Source organism: Heterobasidion irregulare (genome assembly GCF_000320585.1).
Source record: "Heterobasidion irregulare TC 32-1 unplaced genomic scaffold scaffold_04, whole genome shotgun sequence".
In the NCBI taxonomy this organism is placed as follows: domain Eukaryota; kingdom Fungi; phylum Basidiomycota; class Agaricomycetes; order Russulales; family Bondarzewiaceae; genus Heterobasidion; species Heterobasidion irregulare.
In genome coordinates this window covers 389,583-404,398 of record NW_009258200.1, presented here as the reverse complement: position 1 = coordinate 404,398, position 14,816 = coordinate 389,583, and the positions used below count along the sequence as shown (strand labels likewise).

The 14,816-nt window shown below is 44.5% G+C and overlaps 5 protein-coding genes across 5 annotated transcripts; 3 read left to right on the top strand and 2 right to left on the bottom strand.

Annotated features, from left to right (window-relative positions):
- HETIRDRAFT_315362 (uncharacterized protein) lies at window positions 1-1,035 on the bottom strand (the record flags this gene model as incomplete). The annotated part of the gene is made up of 1 exon (XM_009546578.1): window positions 1-1,035. The coding sequence occupies one exon, from the start codon at window positions 1,033-1,035 to the stop codon at window positions 1-3; it is 1,035 nt and encodes a 344-aa protein (XP_009544873.1).
- An 8,215-nt stretch (window positions 1,036-9,250) lies between these two features.
- HETIRDRAFT_120782 (uncharacterized protein) lies at window positions 9,251-11,163 on the top strand (the record flags this gene model as incomplete). The annotated part of the gene is made up of 5 exons (XM_009546577.1): window positions 9,251-9,263; window positions 9,307-9,332; window positions 9,366-9,384; window positions 9,675-9,776; window positions 10,646-11,163. The coding sequence occupies 5 exons, from the start codon at window positions 9,251-9,253 to the stop codon at window positions 11,161-11,163; spliced, it is 678 nt and encodes a 225-aa protein (XP_009544872.1).
- A 252-nt stretch (window positions 11,164-11,415) lies between these two features.
- On the top strand, window positions 11,416-12,196 carry HETIRDRAFT_450360 (uncharacterized protein; the record flags this gene model as incomplete). Its single annotated transcript, XM_009546576.1, has 2 exons — window positions 11,416-11,547; window positions 11,933-12,196. 2 exons carry the CDS (start codon window positions 11,416-11,418, stop codon window positions 12,194-12,196), a joined length of 396 nt encoding a protein of 131 aa, XP_009544871.1.
- Window positions 12,197-12,335: 139 nt separating this feature from the next.
- Window positions 12,336-12,704, top strand: HETIRDRAFT_57843 (uncharacterized protein; the record flags this gene model as incomplete). The annotated part of the gene is made up of 1 exon (XM_009546385.1): window positions 12,336-12,704. The coding sequence occupies one exon, from the start codon at window positions 12,336-12,338 to the stop codon at window positions 12,702-12,704; it is 369 nt and encodes a 122-aa protein (XP_009544680.1).
- Window positions 12,705-13,622: 918 nt separating this feature from the next.
- HETIRDRAFT_315898 (uncharacterized protein) lies at window positions 13,623-13,811 on the bottom strand (the record flags this gene model as incomplete). Its single annotated transcript, XM_009546575.1, has 1 exon — window positions 13,623-13,811. A coding segment is annotated over one exon (189 nt), but the record flags the coding sequence as incomplete, so codon positions are not given.
- Between the last annotated feature and the right edge of the window lie 1,005 nt (window positions 13,812-14,816).

Sequence of the window (14,816 nt, the reverse complement as noted above, 5' to 3'; positions counted from 1 at the left end):
TTAAAAATCCTTTGATTCGCTGTAAGCGCGTACTTCAGCTATTTCGTCTGGGTTGAGTCCCATCATTATTTGTTTGACGTGGGCCACTCCTGGTCTGCTTTCTTCCTGATATTCTTCATCTTCCTCTTCTCCTGCTTTCATGGCCCTCATAGTACGGGACTGCGGAATGAACCTTCCTCTTGAAGGGGGATAGAATCTTCTTTTGGGTCGAGAGGGACATCCACGCGCCATGTGCCCGGGCTTCTTGCAATAGAAGCACTTTCCTTCTTTAGCGAGCCGGTTCCTTTCTTCCGGCGTAAGTTTCTTGAAGCGGATGGCCTCGACTTCCAATTCTGCTGCATCCACGTCCATAGGGACATATTGGGATTCCCTTTCTTGACGTGGGGTTGGGGCGAAGTTTGAATAATAATTTGTTGGGGTGAAGACTTGGTATTTTCCTTGCCTAAGGTCCCGTGCTCGCATTTCTTCTATGCGCATTGTTTCGTGTCTTTTGGCCTTGGCCACTAGTTCATCCCAGGTTGTCTGTGCTGCTGGGTCCTGATAAATTCCTCGGGCCAATTCCCATTTTAGACCCCGTAAGAAGTACGTCTTCTTGGTTTCAAGATCAACCCCTGCTAGTTCGGCAATTTGCTCGAACAGTTGGAGGTACGTGTTAAAGGATTCCTTTCCTTGGTTGATCCTAGCCAGTTTGTCTCTGGCATCTGCTGTCTTGTCAAATTCCTCGAAGTCCGTTGAAATCTTCTGGCGGACTGAGGTTATTCCTGTAGTGGGTTTCCATGCATAGAGGTCCCAATCGTTGTTCGTGTTTCTGGCTTTAGTGAAGTTCCTCGACCATATTCCGGCTGATCCTCCTTTCATATAGGATAGCGCGTATGCTATTTTTGTAAATTCGTCCGGGAAATCGTATTTCCTGGCGAGGATCATTAGGTCGATTTCGTGGAGGAACTGCTCTGTTCGTTTTCTGTTTCCGTCGAAGGGCGTGGGCTTGGCCATAGCCGGTCCCTTGGACTCAGGATTTCTAGGATTTGTCGACATCTCACTGGACGGGGACTGGTGATCGTCAGGAGGCTCTCCACCTGTATCTGGTTCTTGAGTATGCTCTTCCCGGGTACTTTCGTCCGGTGAAGGGGTTCGGAAGCTTGCTTGTGGAGAGGTTTCTTGTATCGGGGACGTAACGGGCGTGTTTCTTCGAGAGATTCGACTTCCACTGGTTGCTTCCCTGGGTACGTTATAAACGTGTGGTCTCGGTGAGTTACGATTCCGACTTGTCGGTGATTTAGGCTTGATTCTTCTGAGCTCTGCTGCGACGATTGCGAGCTTAGTGGTCTGTAATTCGGGTGCAGCGTGGATTTCCTTTCCGAGGAAGGGTCTTTTGTAAAATTCTTCCTTCCCGCTTCCTGTGTAGAATCCGGTGAGGATTCCTCCGATGTAGAAGTGTCTGTTCTCTTCGTCACAATAAACGGTGTCTGGGTCAACGTCCTCGGGTAGATGTTCGAAGATGTAGATCGGGTTATTGTGGTACGGGGGCGGGTATCCCTTTGGTACTGTTGGCTCAATTGTTTATTCTGTGAAGAAGAAAGGGATTTCGTGTCTTCTTCCGGCCCTAAGTCCTTCTTGGAGTGTAGGTTCTCTTCTGATAATTTCGTTAATCCCGTTGTTGATCTGGTCCAAGAGTGTAAGGATCTCGTCAAAGGTTTGTCCGGCGATGACGTTTCTGAAATGATAAGTTTTGTGGGCGAACTCTCCTCGTCTGATAACTGATACGGTTCCAATGATTTCTGTTCGATGGGGTGAGTATCCAATAGGATCCAGCGTGTCCTAGTTCGGGATGGTGTAGGTCCAAAAGATGAAGATTGTGTATTCGTTTCTTCGGTGACTGTTCTCAAGTAATTCCTGTCTGATTCCTCCTGAATCGACGTCTTTGGTGATGTGTTTCCTAAGTGCTGCGATGTGTTCTGCTGGGAAGTTTCCAGATCTTCCGTCGTCAATGTCAACGGTATTCCTGGTGTGAATAAAGTTGAGTCCTGGATCTCCCACTGCGGAGACTGGTGTTCTGGGTTCGTTGGTGAAGCAAAGCCCCAAAAAGGGGAATCCGATTCTTCCGATGAAGAAGTAATCTTGTATCTGTTGTAGCCGGTATGAAGCTACTCCTGCGTATACTCTTCCAGTTGCCGAGTATCTGATGTGGGTGCTGGTTTCTGTTAACTTGGGTGTTCCTTCGCGGGGTGCTTGGTTAATTCTGGTTGCTAAAATGCTGCTGCGATTTCTTTCTTCTAGCAGTTGTTGTGCTGCTGCTGCTAGTGACTGTATTCGGTATTGTTCCAGTTTGCTCTTCAAGGCAGGGAATAGAAGAGCTCGTTCAAGTGTTAAGCTGGCTAGGCTTAGTCGCGTGCACGTGATGCACTAAGAGGGGTTCCCTGGGCTGAAGCTGATTGTGACGGCCCAACGGATAAAGACGACGGCTCGTCTTTGGGCTTGTTCCAAGAAAGGCTGGTTTGTATTGATCCTCTCCTCGAAGAGTCGAAGGAGATGTTGATTGATTACGTGGCGGTGTTCGTCTGGTACAAACAAGTCCTCTCCAATGCAACAGATGACTTCGGAGGGATCCCAATGGATGACTCGATATGTGGCGAGTCCTTGATAGGTTGCAGGCGGTAGAGAATGATAAGAGCGACGAGACGAATCCAGTGCGTCGTCAGACTGAGTATGGTTCTTTAGATCTGACAGAGATCGCGAAGCGTGAGCTGAAGGTAGCCAGACGCCGGGCGCAGTGCTGAGATCAAGATGTATACAAAGTGAATGAGCTGAGGCTTCTAAGAAGCTCAGCTCTCCTATATATAGTACAGGGCTATTTAGGGCGGAACGGACATATGGTCCGTGCTTCTAAACGCTAAGTACTATCAACGATCGATGCATGTAATCCGCAGTCGTCGTTCGTACTCCGCGGCTCTTGGATGTAGCCATGTATGGTAAGTATATCAAATGTCTGTCCGCATCAATAAGCAATCAGGAACCGATCACGATCGCCATCAGTAAGCACAATAAGAAAGGGGTCATAGTACAGTAAGCGTTCATGCATCAGCATGTAAATGGTAAGCAGTCCGAGTCCGAGTCATGTGTGTAGCTCATGACCATGTCCTGAGTCACGTGCCTAGACGCGTGTCAAGTCACAGTCCTAGTCGTTAATAGTTCGAGTCCAAGGGAACACCTGACCTTCCCTTCTGTCCACGTGCCAAGCACGTGTTAGGACACGGTCCTAACATAGAGTAATACCCAAGACATGTTTCTGCCAAATTAAGTTATCTTCCTTGAGCAGATAACACAGTGGTCAAGTAAGGATATTATTGAGAACCACAAAGATAGAACATACTCGATTATTAAGGCATATGGATATTCCTAGAGTGATTCCCGGCTATAAGAGTATATAAAAGGTGCTTATTCTATGAGAATATAGCTTAGAAATGACAAAATTCATAATAAATATTACTTAAAATAATTTGTATGAGCCTTGTCATTGGCATTGGTAAAATATTGTCTATCACAGGAGAATTTAAGAGCTTTGATGAATCAACGTGGTTAGTAATGATTTGATCTAAACAATATCAAATTCTTGAGTCAAACATCCTGAAGCCTCAAGTTTATACAATGCCACAATATACATAAGGCACAGATATAAGAATGTGCTTACAACAATGCTGTGATTGGGTCAATCACTGTTGCAATGACATTACCAGTATTCAAGCCCAACTGAACCATCTTTAACTAGTTATGTACCCAAATAGTCAAACAACATGATAGCTAGAGTGCCATAAGCTATATATGCAATCCCTTGCCTAGATGTTAGCAAAAAAATTAAACTCGTGTATTCTTTATATTGCTTATTTTTATAGATGCAGTTTGAGCTTAGAGCTATTGGCATTAAATATATCAAGTACACTGAAGGCTGCTCACACATATTTTACATATGCAGCATAATAGCTTAGGCCAGCATACATAAGGTAGAGTTTAGGAATCCTATAAAGAATTAAATATGACCCACTAAAAAGCCATCTCTATTGAGCTTAACATTGAGTGTGATAAACTTAGCCACTGTATTGAAAAAGAAAACATAAGACTTAAGAAAAATGCTGCCTTGGAAAAGGACAAATAAAGAAAGAAAATAAATAAGTGACATCTTTGAGGATCATATGTACATAACCTTATATTACTTAACAAGCAATATATAGGCTGAGCACATCAATGTAGAAAATGCACAATGTACTAGGCCTAGTGAAAAACACATATACAGCATAGGAATAACATAAGATAAGTTGGCTTAGGAGCCCAATATGATGCCCATTTCACTACAAATTTAGGTAAAAGGCCTTCTCACTAGTCATTCTCAATGGTCCCTTGATTGAAACCCTGGGAAACCTATTCATATAGTAGGTTGGGCTGAATATTGGGTTGAATATCTGTGCATAGAAATCCAAGTACTTAGATAGCAGTGAAGCACTGCTGTATGTTTGCTGTCACCATTATGTCTAGGAATAGAGCTAGTATTGAAAAAGATGGAATGAGATACTGAGAGTCATTTGCTTAGAGGGATCAAGCAAATAAATCATGCTGTAAGGTTACATACCTGGAATTTTTTGCAAAATAAAGCTTCCAATATACCAATATCATATGTGAAAGAATTGTAATCTAACTTCCCCTACATAGTATTGAAGGGTTGCTGTACAAATATTACCCAACTTTGCCTTGCATCAAGATGATTTATGGTAGGGTAACCATGGATAAGCCAAAGTTATTGATCACATAGATAATGCAATCATCATGGATCAACTGCTCCTATTTGTTGTAGGTGGTAAAGTATCAATTACAACCAAAGTAATTTAGAAGTATATTGTTATCTTTGATATCCTGACCAGTTGCTATTAGTATATGAATATACTGTGATGCAGCATTAACCTACTTAATGGACAATCTAAAGGTCATGGAAAAACTTCATGTCCTACACAAGAAAGCTCTGAACTATAACTGTACAAAATATTGATAAATAGACCTCTAGCAGGCATTCCATATATTGTAGGCAATATTCCATATTTATCAAAGGAAGGTCTTTGCTTATTACCACATCCCATCTAGCATTCATACAGTTAAAAATGCAGAGATTAGTTTTGTGGAAAAGTTGACCTTGGCATAAGCATAATTCAGAGATCTCTACGTCTTAGAAAACCAAGTATTGGTACAATACTAGAAAACTAATATATAGAAGACAGTATGCTTTGGCTGAGTAGTCAAAAAATTCAATGCTCTTCAAAATTGTCTTGGACAAGTTTCATAACCACACTTCATCTCTGCTCATCTTGTGTATATGATATGCATAGCTATATAGCCATTAAGTGCCAACTGAGTTCAGTGATAAGTACATACATATGTGAATTTCAGTAGCCAAGTATAGGAAATCACTATTAGATTTCTTATCACTACTGAAGTGAGTATATGAGAGCACTGTTTCCTCACTAAGCTCAAAAGTTGGCATGGGACAGAATGGAATTAGCAGGTTTGATGATGGGTGGTAATTGAGTTGATATAATGTGTATTCTCTTGTATAAAACCAAGCTCTCTTAGTATCCTAGAATATAATGTGTTTATACCTATAGTCTGCACTCTAAAGATTCAAAGGAATCTAAAAGGAATAAGTTATTAAAGCATGGCAAGAAATATGATAGGAGACGTGCTTTGAAGTTTTCCTCCAGATTTTGCATGTTAAAAGGACTGCTTATATTGCTAATCAATCTGACATAGGAGCCATGTTACTAGTTGCAGCAGATCTGCAGTCAAGGATTGATGGCATGTGAAAAAGACATTGCATGTGCAAGGTCACTTAGGCAAGCAAATCAAAGGAGTACTTATAGGCTATTGTGTCTGTCTCACTCTACCATTAAGCATCTCACTCTACTGAGACATATCTGAGAGTGGTCTTCCTTTAGGAATGTGTTCTTCTCCTTTATCCTCCTAATGAGTGGATTTCTAAGAGCAATGTTCCTCTAGAAATATGTTGGTTATAGGCCATTATTGTGTCTGTCTTACTCTGCCATCAAGTGTTGCACCACTATTAAGACACCTCTGGGAGTGGTCTTCCCCTAGCATGTCATATCTATTTATTCTTCTATTGAGCAGCTTTCTAAGAGTGATATTCCTCCAGAAATGCATTGCTTATAGGTTGTTGTTGTTTACATCTCACCCTCTGGCCATAGTCCAATAGTGGTGGGTTTTTTATGGCTGTCAAAACACACATCTAAGAGTATTCTTTCTCCAGCAAGTTATATCCATTTATCCTTCTAACAAGCAGCTTTCTGAGAGTGATGTTCCTCCAAACATGCATTGCTCATAGGCCATAGTGTCTGTCTCACTCTGCTATCAAGCATTGCATAACTTCTGAGACACATTTGAGAGCAGTCTTCCTCTAGAAATGTGTTCTTCTCATTTATCCTTCCAAAAAGCATCTTTTTGAAAGTGATCACAACACAAATCCCACTATGCTTGCAGAAGCCCCACAGACACTGCTTTTGAGTTTGCTAAATGGAAAAACAATGCACTGCCTTGAAAGTGCACATTGATTATTTGACATATGAGAATATCATTGGGAATATGCATCAGGTATGTTATGTCCTTAACTACCATCCATTTGCACTTGCATTCATTTGCTCACCATACTCACTCACCATTCACATTTGCATTCTTTCTTATACCCTTTCATGCTTCATGTTTTGTTTGTGCTTATATTCCTCCTCTCATCCTTACCACACATCACAACTCACTCTTAATTATAAACTCCAAATACACTTGGTATTATCTTAAAGTCTTAACCTCATTCCATATTGACACACTATAGGGCAAGATCTGATTTTTCTTCAGACATCATTTGCCAGATTATAGGTTTATTCAATCTATTCACATAGAATTGTAAGTTTTTTGTTGTCTTTTTTGTCACATCCCTGATCTGCAGCCACAGCTTTGATATTGATGCTAAGGGCCATATTGGCACTGTTAGGAGGAGGAAAGAGGTAGGAAAGAGAGATAAATAAGCAGTGAATTCAGAGATATATGTAAGGGGGATAAAAAGAAAGAAAATTTTGTACAGTTTACAGGTCTGGGTTTGCAGGTATGGGTCTGCAGGTATGGGGTCAGAATTTACATGGCAGAGAGAAGATGTCTCAAGGGGACCCTATAGCACAGTATATTGATTATACTCTCATCAATTTCAAGAAGCTAATAGGATATAACTCAAACTAGAATGCTATCTCAAGTTGTCCAGCCAGTTTTTCCTCAAGCAATCAGTAATGTATAGTGTTCCTTCAGTGTGCCTTGCTAGTCATTTGGTTTGGCTTCAACAGTTTGTGTTTCCATATGCTGGCTAATATGCCATCTTATGCTGCAGGTACACAAGTTCTTCAATGTTCCAGGCTTCCTAATATGGATTTTCTGGCTCTTCAAGCTCTTGCTCTTAGCCACCACCCTCACAAAGATCCAGGTCTCTAGGAGCGGCACACATGCCATTAGAACAGAGCTGTGGTTATACTTGCACTACATAATGATAGAAGCTCCCTACTTTACCCTAATCACCCACATACCCACTTCCCTCACATTTCATTTCCTGTCTAGTAGTTGAAGGTAGCATCCACTTTACCCAACTAGCTTATCTATGACAGTCATCTGCCCCTCTTCATATAAAGGCTTGACCAGGGAATCAGGTTGTCAATATCTTGCAGAGTACATTTCATTTGACCTACTCCTTTTACTAAAAGACACCCCCAAAATGCATATGGACCTCTATTATGTCTAGTGGTTGATGTGTACACCATGCGTCTGGCCTTTTGCATGGGCTATGTTAGGTGCAATAGAGGACTAGTGCAGGGTCTGGCCTGTATGACCACAGGCCCTTGTCAAGCCTTTAGGCTTGTCACATTGTCATGCTCGCACATTATTAGGCATAAAATACTAATGGTAGAATGGAGGGCAGAATATCGGACTAGAGGGAAAAGAAAGGAAATGACCTAGAATGGAAAGGACATTTAATTTTGATTTTCTATATATTTTTCGAGTATTTTACCACTTAAACTTGATTCCCTATCCCTTTTCATACTTATAATTCACTTTTGGGACAGATTCCAGAGCCTAGGGTCTATTACAGAAAGGGCTAGATTATAGCAAGATAATAAGGAATGAAAAGAAAGCAGTGGAATCTGGTAGAATAGAGAGGAACTTTAGTAGAAGGATGGAGAAAGTTTAGGAAAGGGGCAAGGTCTAGGGCATTTCAAGCTGAAAGGAGGGGAAGGTTCTGAGCAGTTCTGAAGGAAGCTGAAGGAGCATTCTACCACATTCTGAGCCTTTCTTTTGCTTTCCTTTCTGTTCCTCTGCTTTCCTCTCTATTCTTTTTATTTTTACAGCATTCTTTGTGACTCACAATGACTCTACTCAGCCTGTATATACTAGGAAGGAGATTCCCACTTGAAATAGTATATAAGGAGGCTGATTGTCCTGCTTCAGGCAGAGACCATCTCTCCCTCTTACTTTTACTCAGTCAGTTAGTGCCAGTCAATACATTCTCTGAGTGATATCAGTTGGAGATAAGCTTCAAGACTTGTAGGGATACTAGACAAACTAGTAGCTCGCCTTCAATCTGTGTAGCACCTCAGCAACTTGAATCAAAAAGTTCTTAAGCCTCTTCTCATTATTCTCAACATTTACAGAGTATTGTCCTTATTAGTGGTCCAGCACCACTTCAGAAATTCGCTAAATGGTTCAGGATCCTCTCATCGTTGCCTATAACTGTGACGAACTTCTGTGTATTGTGCCAACACCAGAAGGTATCATCTAGAACAGCAATCAAACAAACACTAGGTACATCTGGAAAAACAGGAAACCCCAATTGTATTTAGGAGTGAAACCATTCCTCACCATGACAATGTGCTTAATGCACTAAAAGGGGTTCCCTGAGCTAATCGTGATAGCCTAACAAATTGTCATGAATGGCTGTTCAGGATGAGAGATTTCCTAGTCCACAAGCCAATACTTCCAGAGAAGAGATAAGATAAGAGTAATGGATGTGAAGAGATGAAGCTGATCAGACCAATGCTTGAGAATAAGGGAAGACTGGTTTAACAGCAGTTCCTAGATTGGACAGAGGTGGATAGCCTAAGGCTTCCCTACTGTGCCGCAGCTGCTATAAATATGTACAAGCGAGAGCACAGACCAAGTAACAATGGATCAGGAACGTGAGGTATAGTCAGGATAAAGGTCCTATGTGTCCTTATATAGATTGTGGGAAAGACAAGAAGGATATAGTAGGTGTTTCATAACATTACCCCCCCTTCTAGGCCATCAGTGCCAGAGACGGTAAGTAAAAGAGTTCAAGAAAAACATAAGCAATGCATGTAAAGTCTGTTACAATCATAGGAGAATAATACTTAGGGCACTGATTCTTGTTGCCCACTGCCAAGCTATGGCGCAATAGCCCTTGAGTATGAACGCCATAGTACCTCACCTCGTTAGAACCATGTAGGGACTGCATCTTAGAGCTGAGTCCCTCTTCTTATCATGGCAGTGATTACTGGCCCAACAGATTCAAACTGTCATCTGCCCTGGCAGTTTAACATTGTACCAGACAATCATCTGTACTTTTTCAGAGGGTACGGCGGTGGTTGATGAGGAGGAGTGTGTCAGAGTCACTGGAGTTGTATTTGATGACAGGGGGTTGGGTGCGAGAAGGCGGGTGTCAGAGGCTGAAGGTTAAGGGTATGGCTTGAAAGCGAGGGGAAGGACATGTGAACCGATAGACCCCTCTGTCCGTGCCATCAGGATAAGTCCCCGGCATCAGGCAAAGCAGACCTCCATTTGAAGCCAAAGATAAGGCATGAGATACCACAGCCGTGGACGGCATATAGTATTCATTGGCAGGAGCGGGGTCTGTTATGATCACGTTCTGTCGGGCCTTAACGGCGGTCTATTCCGACACGATCATCACAAATATCAAGCGGCCTCACAAGGTGAGGCGTACAAACAAGGTACAGATAGTAACCTTGGTCATCCACTCCCAACGGATCACCTTATCGTTGGTCGAGTATCACGGGCCTATTGCGTAGCGGGCATGGAACGCCGCCTTACAAACTACTCACACGACGGGCATTAACCTCCTAGTCTTTCCTCGCCGGAAGGAGACGAACGGAGAAGCACAAGAGTAGTCGTTATTGAGAGAGACAACTTAGAGAATACCGACGGATACATATACGGTATTCTCACGCCCTATTTCCTAAAGTAGTATAAAAGGCCCATAGAGTAGGCTGAGGTTCTTCAGTCTATTCTCTTCGTTCGTTGTGGTCTTCCTACCACAGCACCTTCATTCTTAGGCAGTCTCCCTACTGTCTACAGTTGCTACATCACAATACACTCCTGGCTCCTGTGCTACATGTACAGTCGGGACCATCGTTCCACACATCCTCCACGAGTGACCTAGGGAAGAACCTCCTACTCTTGGGGTTACCGAACGAGCAGTTCGTAACACTAGAATAGACTCTTCTGCCCCTACCTTGCTTGCACTAGCTTGCTGCCACACTCTCTCTCATAACCTTGCTCAGTGGGGACATAGACCCCCATTGAGAAAGTGTTACTGCACACACTCTGGAGCAAGACCTAGGCCAGGAATATCCACCCGGCACTAGACGTATCAATAACCAACTCCGTCACAACAATCGCCCTATCCGGCGTGAAGGGGACTTCTGGCTCTACGAAGACAATAACAGATTCGCCCTTCTGAATTACAATAACTGCTCATACCGAAACGGGCGTTATTACTTCACCCTTGAAGACGGAACAGAAGAAGAGGATATTTGGAACGAAACAGAAGCTCAGTGGGAACTAGCCCCACAATACAGGGAACCGGCGCCGGTAATCCCCGAAGACTCGGAGCAAGAGGAAACAACCTCGGAATCAGACTCCGACTCACCAAAACAAACACCGATCAACACCCGAAACGAATCATTCGCCGACATGTCGGGACAAGCTTTGACTTCTACAGACCCCCCTTCCGCGACAGTACAACCTGGAAGAGGAAAGGTCAAACTCCCAGACAACTACACAGGCAACCACATTGAATCCCAGAAATTCATGCTCCAATGACTCCTTCTTTTTGCAGCAGAATCCGGTCGGTACAAGACCGATCAAGACAAGATATCCCTTGTGCTCTCATGCATGAGATATGGCACGGCAGGAGCTTGGGCCGAGAACTTCCTCCTTAAATCAGTAGGGGCGGACCCCCCCACTGATCTAGGCACCTGGAGGGACTTCCTAACAAAGTTCAAACTCCAATTCAGGGAGACAGGCAAGACCAATAAAGCGCGAAGCGCACTCATGGCCTTCTCCCAAGGATGAATGACGGTTGATGAATATTCCAACCAATTCATCCTCATTGCCGCCGATGCCGACATCTCCGACAAGGAGCAAGTCCCTTACTTCCAACGCGGGTTAGACCCGCGCATCATGGACAAAATATATGACAAAGAAGTACAACCAAAGGACACCATCTAGGACTGGATCAATACCGCCTGCGAAATAGATGGACGGCTTAGAGCAAGATCTGCTCAAAAGGCCATCCTCGCCAACTCCACCTCCTTCCACAGCGACTATCTAAACCGTTTCCACTCCCAACCTGCTATCCGCTATAACTCCACAAATGCTCCTCGAAAAATAAATAATCAGGTGGTCGATATGGACATCGACGCTACCAGGAAGCGTAACGCCCAAAGTCAAAAGAGAAAATTTGACGGCAAGCGAACCACCTCTTGTTCGAATTGTGGAAAGATAGGACACTCTAGCACTAACTGCTGGTCGGCCCGCAGAGGCGTTCCACTAGTTCAAGGAAACTCGAAGAGATGCTTGGGTACGACAGGGAGAGGAAACCGCGCGGTTGATCTGGAGGGAGAAGACGACGCACCCGCTATGGGAAACCAAGCGGGAATATATTGAGGAGTGGAGACAGAGGATGTCCCTCGCAATGACCAGCGGGTACCACAACCTGGTCCTTCAATGGAACGTCCTTACCCTGCCCCATCCGGACGACCCCAAAACAACCATGGGCAACGCGCTATGTTACCTAACGGACGACAGGGAGACGGAAGCGTCAGTCATTCTGCTCGAATCGGAGCAGTACTAGGGGAATTAGGAGAGGATGAAGCAAGAGAAGTAATCTTGGGACACGCGGAGCGTTTTTCCTGACCTCTCCCTCACCAGCGAAGGAGAGAGGTCAAGGACGACCCGAGTTTGACGCCCGCACTTGTATTCGTATCGGAGCAATGAACGACCGTATCATCACTCCCATACGTCTGAGCGTGAAGGTATCAAACAGGAGTCAATACGCTGGAGCAAAGGCAACCATCGACTCGGCATGCGAAGGGGTTATAGCAAACGAAACTTGGGTCAGGAGACATCGTTTCCCCACCTATACACTCAACAATCCCATTCGCGTCCGGAACGTCGATGACACCATTAATAAAGCAGGTCTCATCCGATCTGCCTTGGATGTGAACCTCACCATTCGGGACATCAGAGGACGAACGCACACTGAACGTGTCCAGATGTTTATCTCCAATCTAGGGAAGGACGACCTTATCCTCGGAACAGATTGGTTGAAATACCACGATCCCTCCATCGAGTGGAGGTGACGTGAAGTGCACTTTGATCGGTGCCCCCAGAAATGCCAGCAACCACATGGGTTCACTAGGGCAAGGGAAGAACCGCAAAACAATAGGCAGTTATCAGACGTGGAGCCACGGCACAAACCACGCATTAATGAGCGCGAAAAACAGCGCCTAGAACATCTCCAAAGACTATCGGAAGATGTAGGACTCCGCGATCATAGCGGAACGTTTGGTGTCCAACTACGAGCATACCTCAAAAGAAAATGGCTCCTACAGGACATAAGGAATTACGCAGAAGAGAAACGAAAGGCTCAAGCCAAACCATCTCTTTCACCAAACGGGGGAGAACCTGATCTCCCACATAAAAACTCAGGAAAACAGGCCATAGAGGAACCAGTTATTCAGAAACTGGCTCCCGAACCGTCAGGATTTGCCAGCTTCGACCAGGACTTGGAGGACGAAATCGTCATCACCAATCTAAAGGAAAGAGTCCCCAAGGCGCATCACGAATTTTTGGACATCTTCAGCGAACGAAAGTCACAGCGACTCCCAGAACACACTTATTGGGACCACGCCATAGATCTGAAACTGACTTTCAAACCTCAAGTACCAAAAATCTATGCCTTGAGCCCAGAGAAACATGATGAACTAGGAAAATTCATCAAGGAACACCTTACTCGGGGGACCATCCGTCGATCCACCTCACAAACGGCAGCCCCATTTTTCTTTATAGGAAAGAAAGATGGAAAACTGCGCCCGGTACAGGACTACCGCCATTTGAACTCGTACACCATCCCAAATGTGTGCCCCCTTCCACTAATCCAAGAACTATTGGACGTGATCAAAGGGGCCACCATTTTCAGCAAGTTGGATGTATGGTGGGGATACAACAATATACGAATCAAAAAGGGCGACAAGTGGAAGGCAGCTTTCATCACTCCGTTAGGTTCTTACGAACCCACAGTGATGTTCTTCGGCCTTACCAACTCGCCAGCCACTTTCCAAGCCATGATGAACATGATCTTCAGAGAACTCATTACAGCACGGAAAATAACCGTATATATGGACGACATCCTCATATTTTCCAAAAACATGGCGGAACATATCCAGGTCCTGAACCAAGTCTTCCAGATCTTACGCGACAACGACCTCTATCTGAAACCAGAAAAACGCGAGTTTTATAAAGAAAAACTCCAATATCTGGGATACACAATTTCAAAAGACCATGTCGCCATGGAAGACTCAAAGGTGGATGCCATACAAGATTGGCCAATCCCACGCACCGTCCGAGACATCCGCTCCTTTTTAGGTCTAGGAAATTTCTACAGGCGTTTCATTGATAAGTTCTCCCTTATCGCACGTCCTCTGCATGACCTCACCAAAAAGGACGCAAAGTGGAACTGGACTTTGAAGTGCCAGGAGGCCTTCGAACGATTGAAAAGGGCATTTATCAGTAAACCCGTTCTGAATTACCCGGACCCCATGCATCCATATCGACTAGTAACGGATGCCTCATTAATTGCCTACGGAGCTACCCTCCTGCAAGAAGGAAAAGATGGTGATTGGCACCCAGTAGCATTCCTTTCCGGGTCATTCTCACCAGCAGAGCGGAATTACGACGTCCACGATCGTGAACTCCTGGCCATCATAAAAGCGTTGGAACACTGGAACCATTACCTCGAAGGAGCACGACACCCATTCGAGATCTGGACAGATCACAAGAATCTGGAACATTTCCAAACGGCGCGAGACCTGTCACGACGACACGCCCGTTGGAGCCTCTATTTGAGCAGATTCGACTTCACACTCAGCTATAAAGCAGGGTCAACGATGATGCGCTTGCGATGGCTCTGCGTGCGAAAACACAACACAAAACACACCACTAAACACAGGGTAGGTGGGGAGCTGACTTCACTACAAATATTGGGGGACCCTTGTGAGTTGCGGGACGGGGCGCGATATACGTACTACGAGATATCGAGATATCTAGCGAGGTGATGCAAGGTCACGCGAGAATACTCTCGTGTGAAATGAAGTGGTGGACCGTGGGCCAAGGCGCGAGTGACCGAGGCAACTTCAAGGGCAGTGACGAAGGCCCTGACAATAGCGGCGATGAAGGTGACGAGTGCTAAGGTG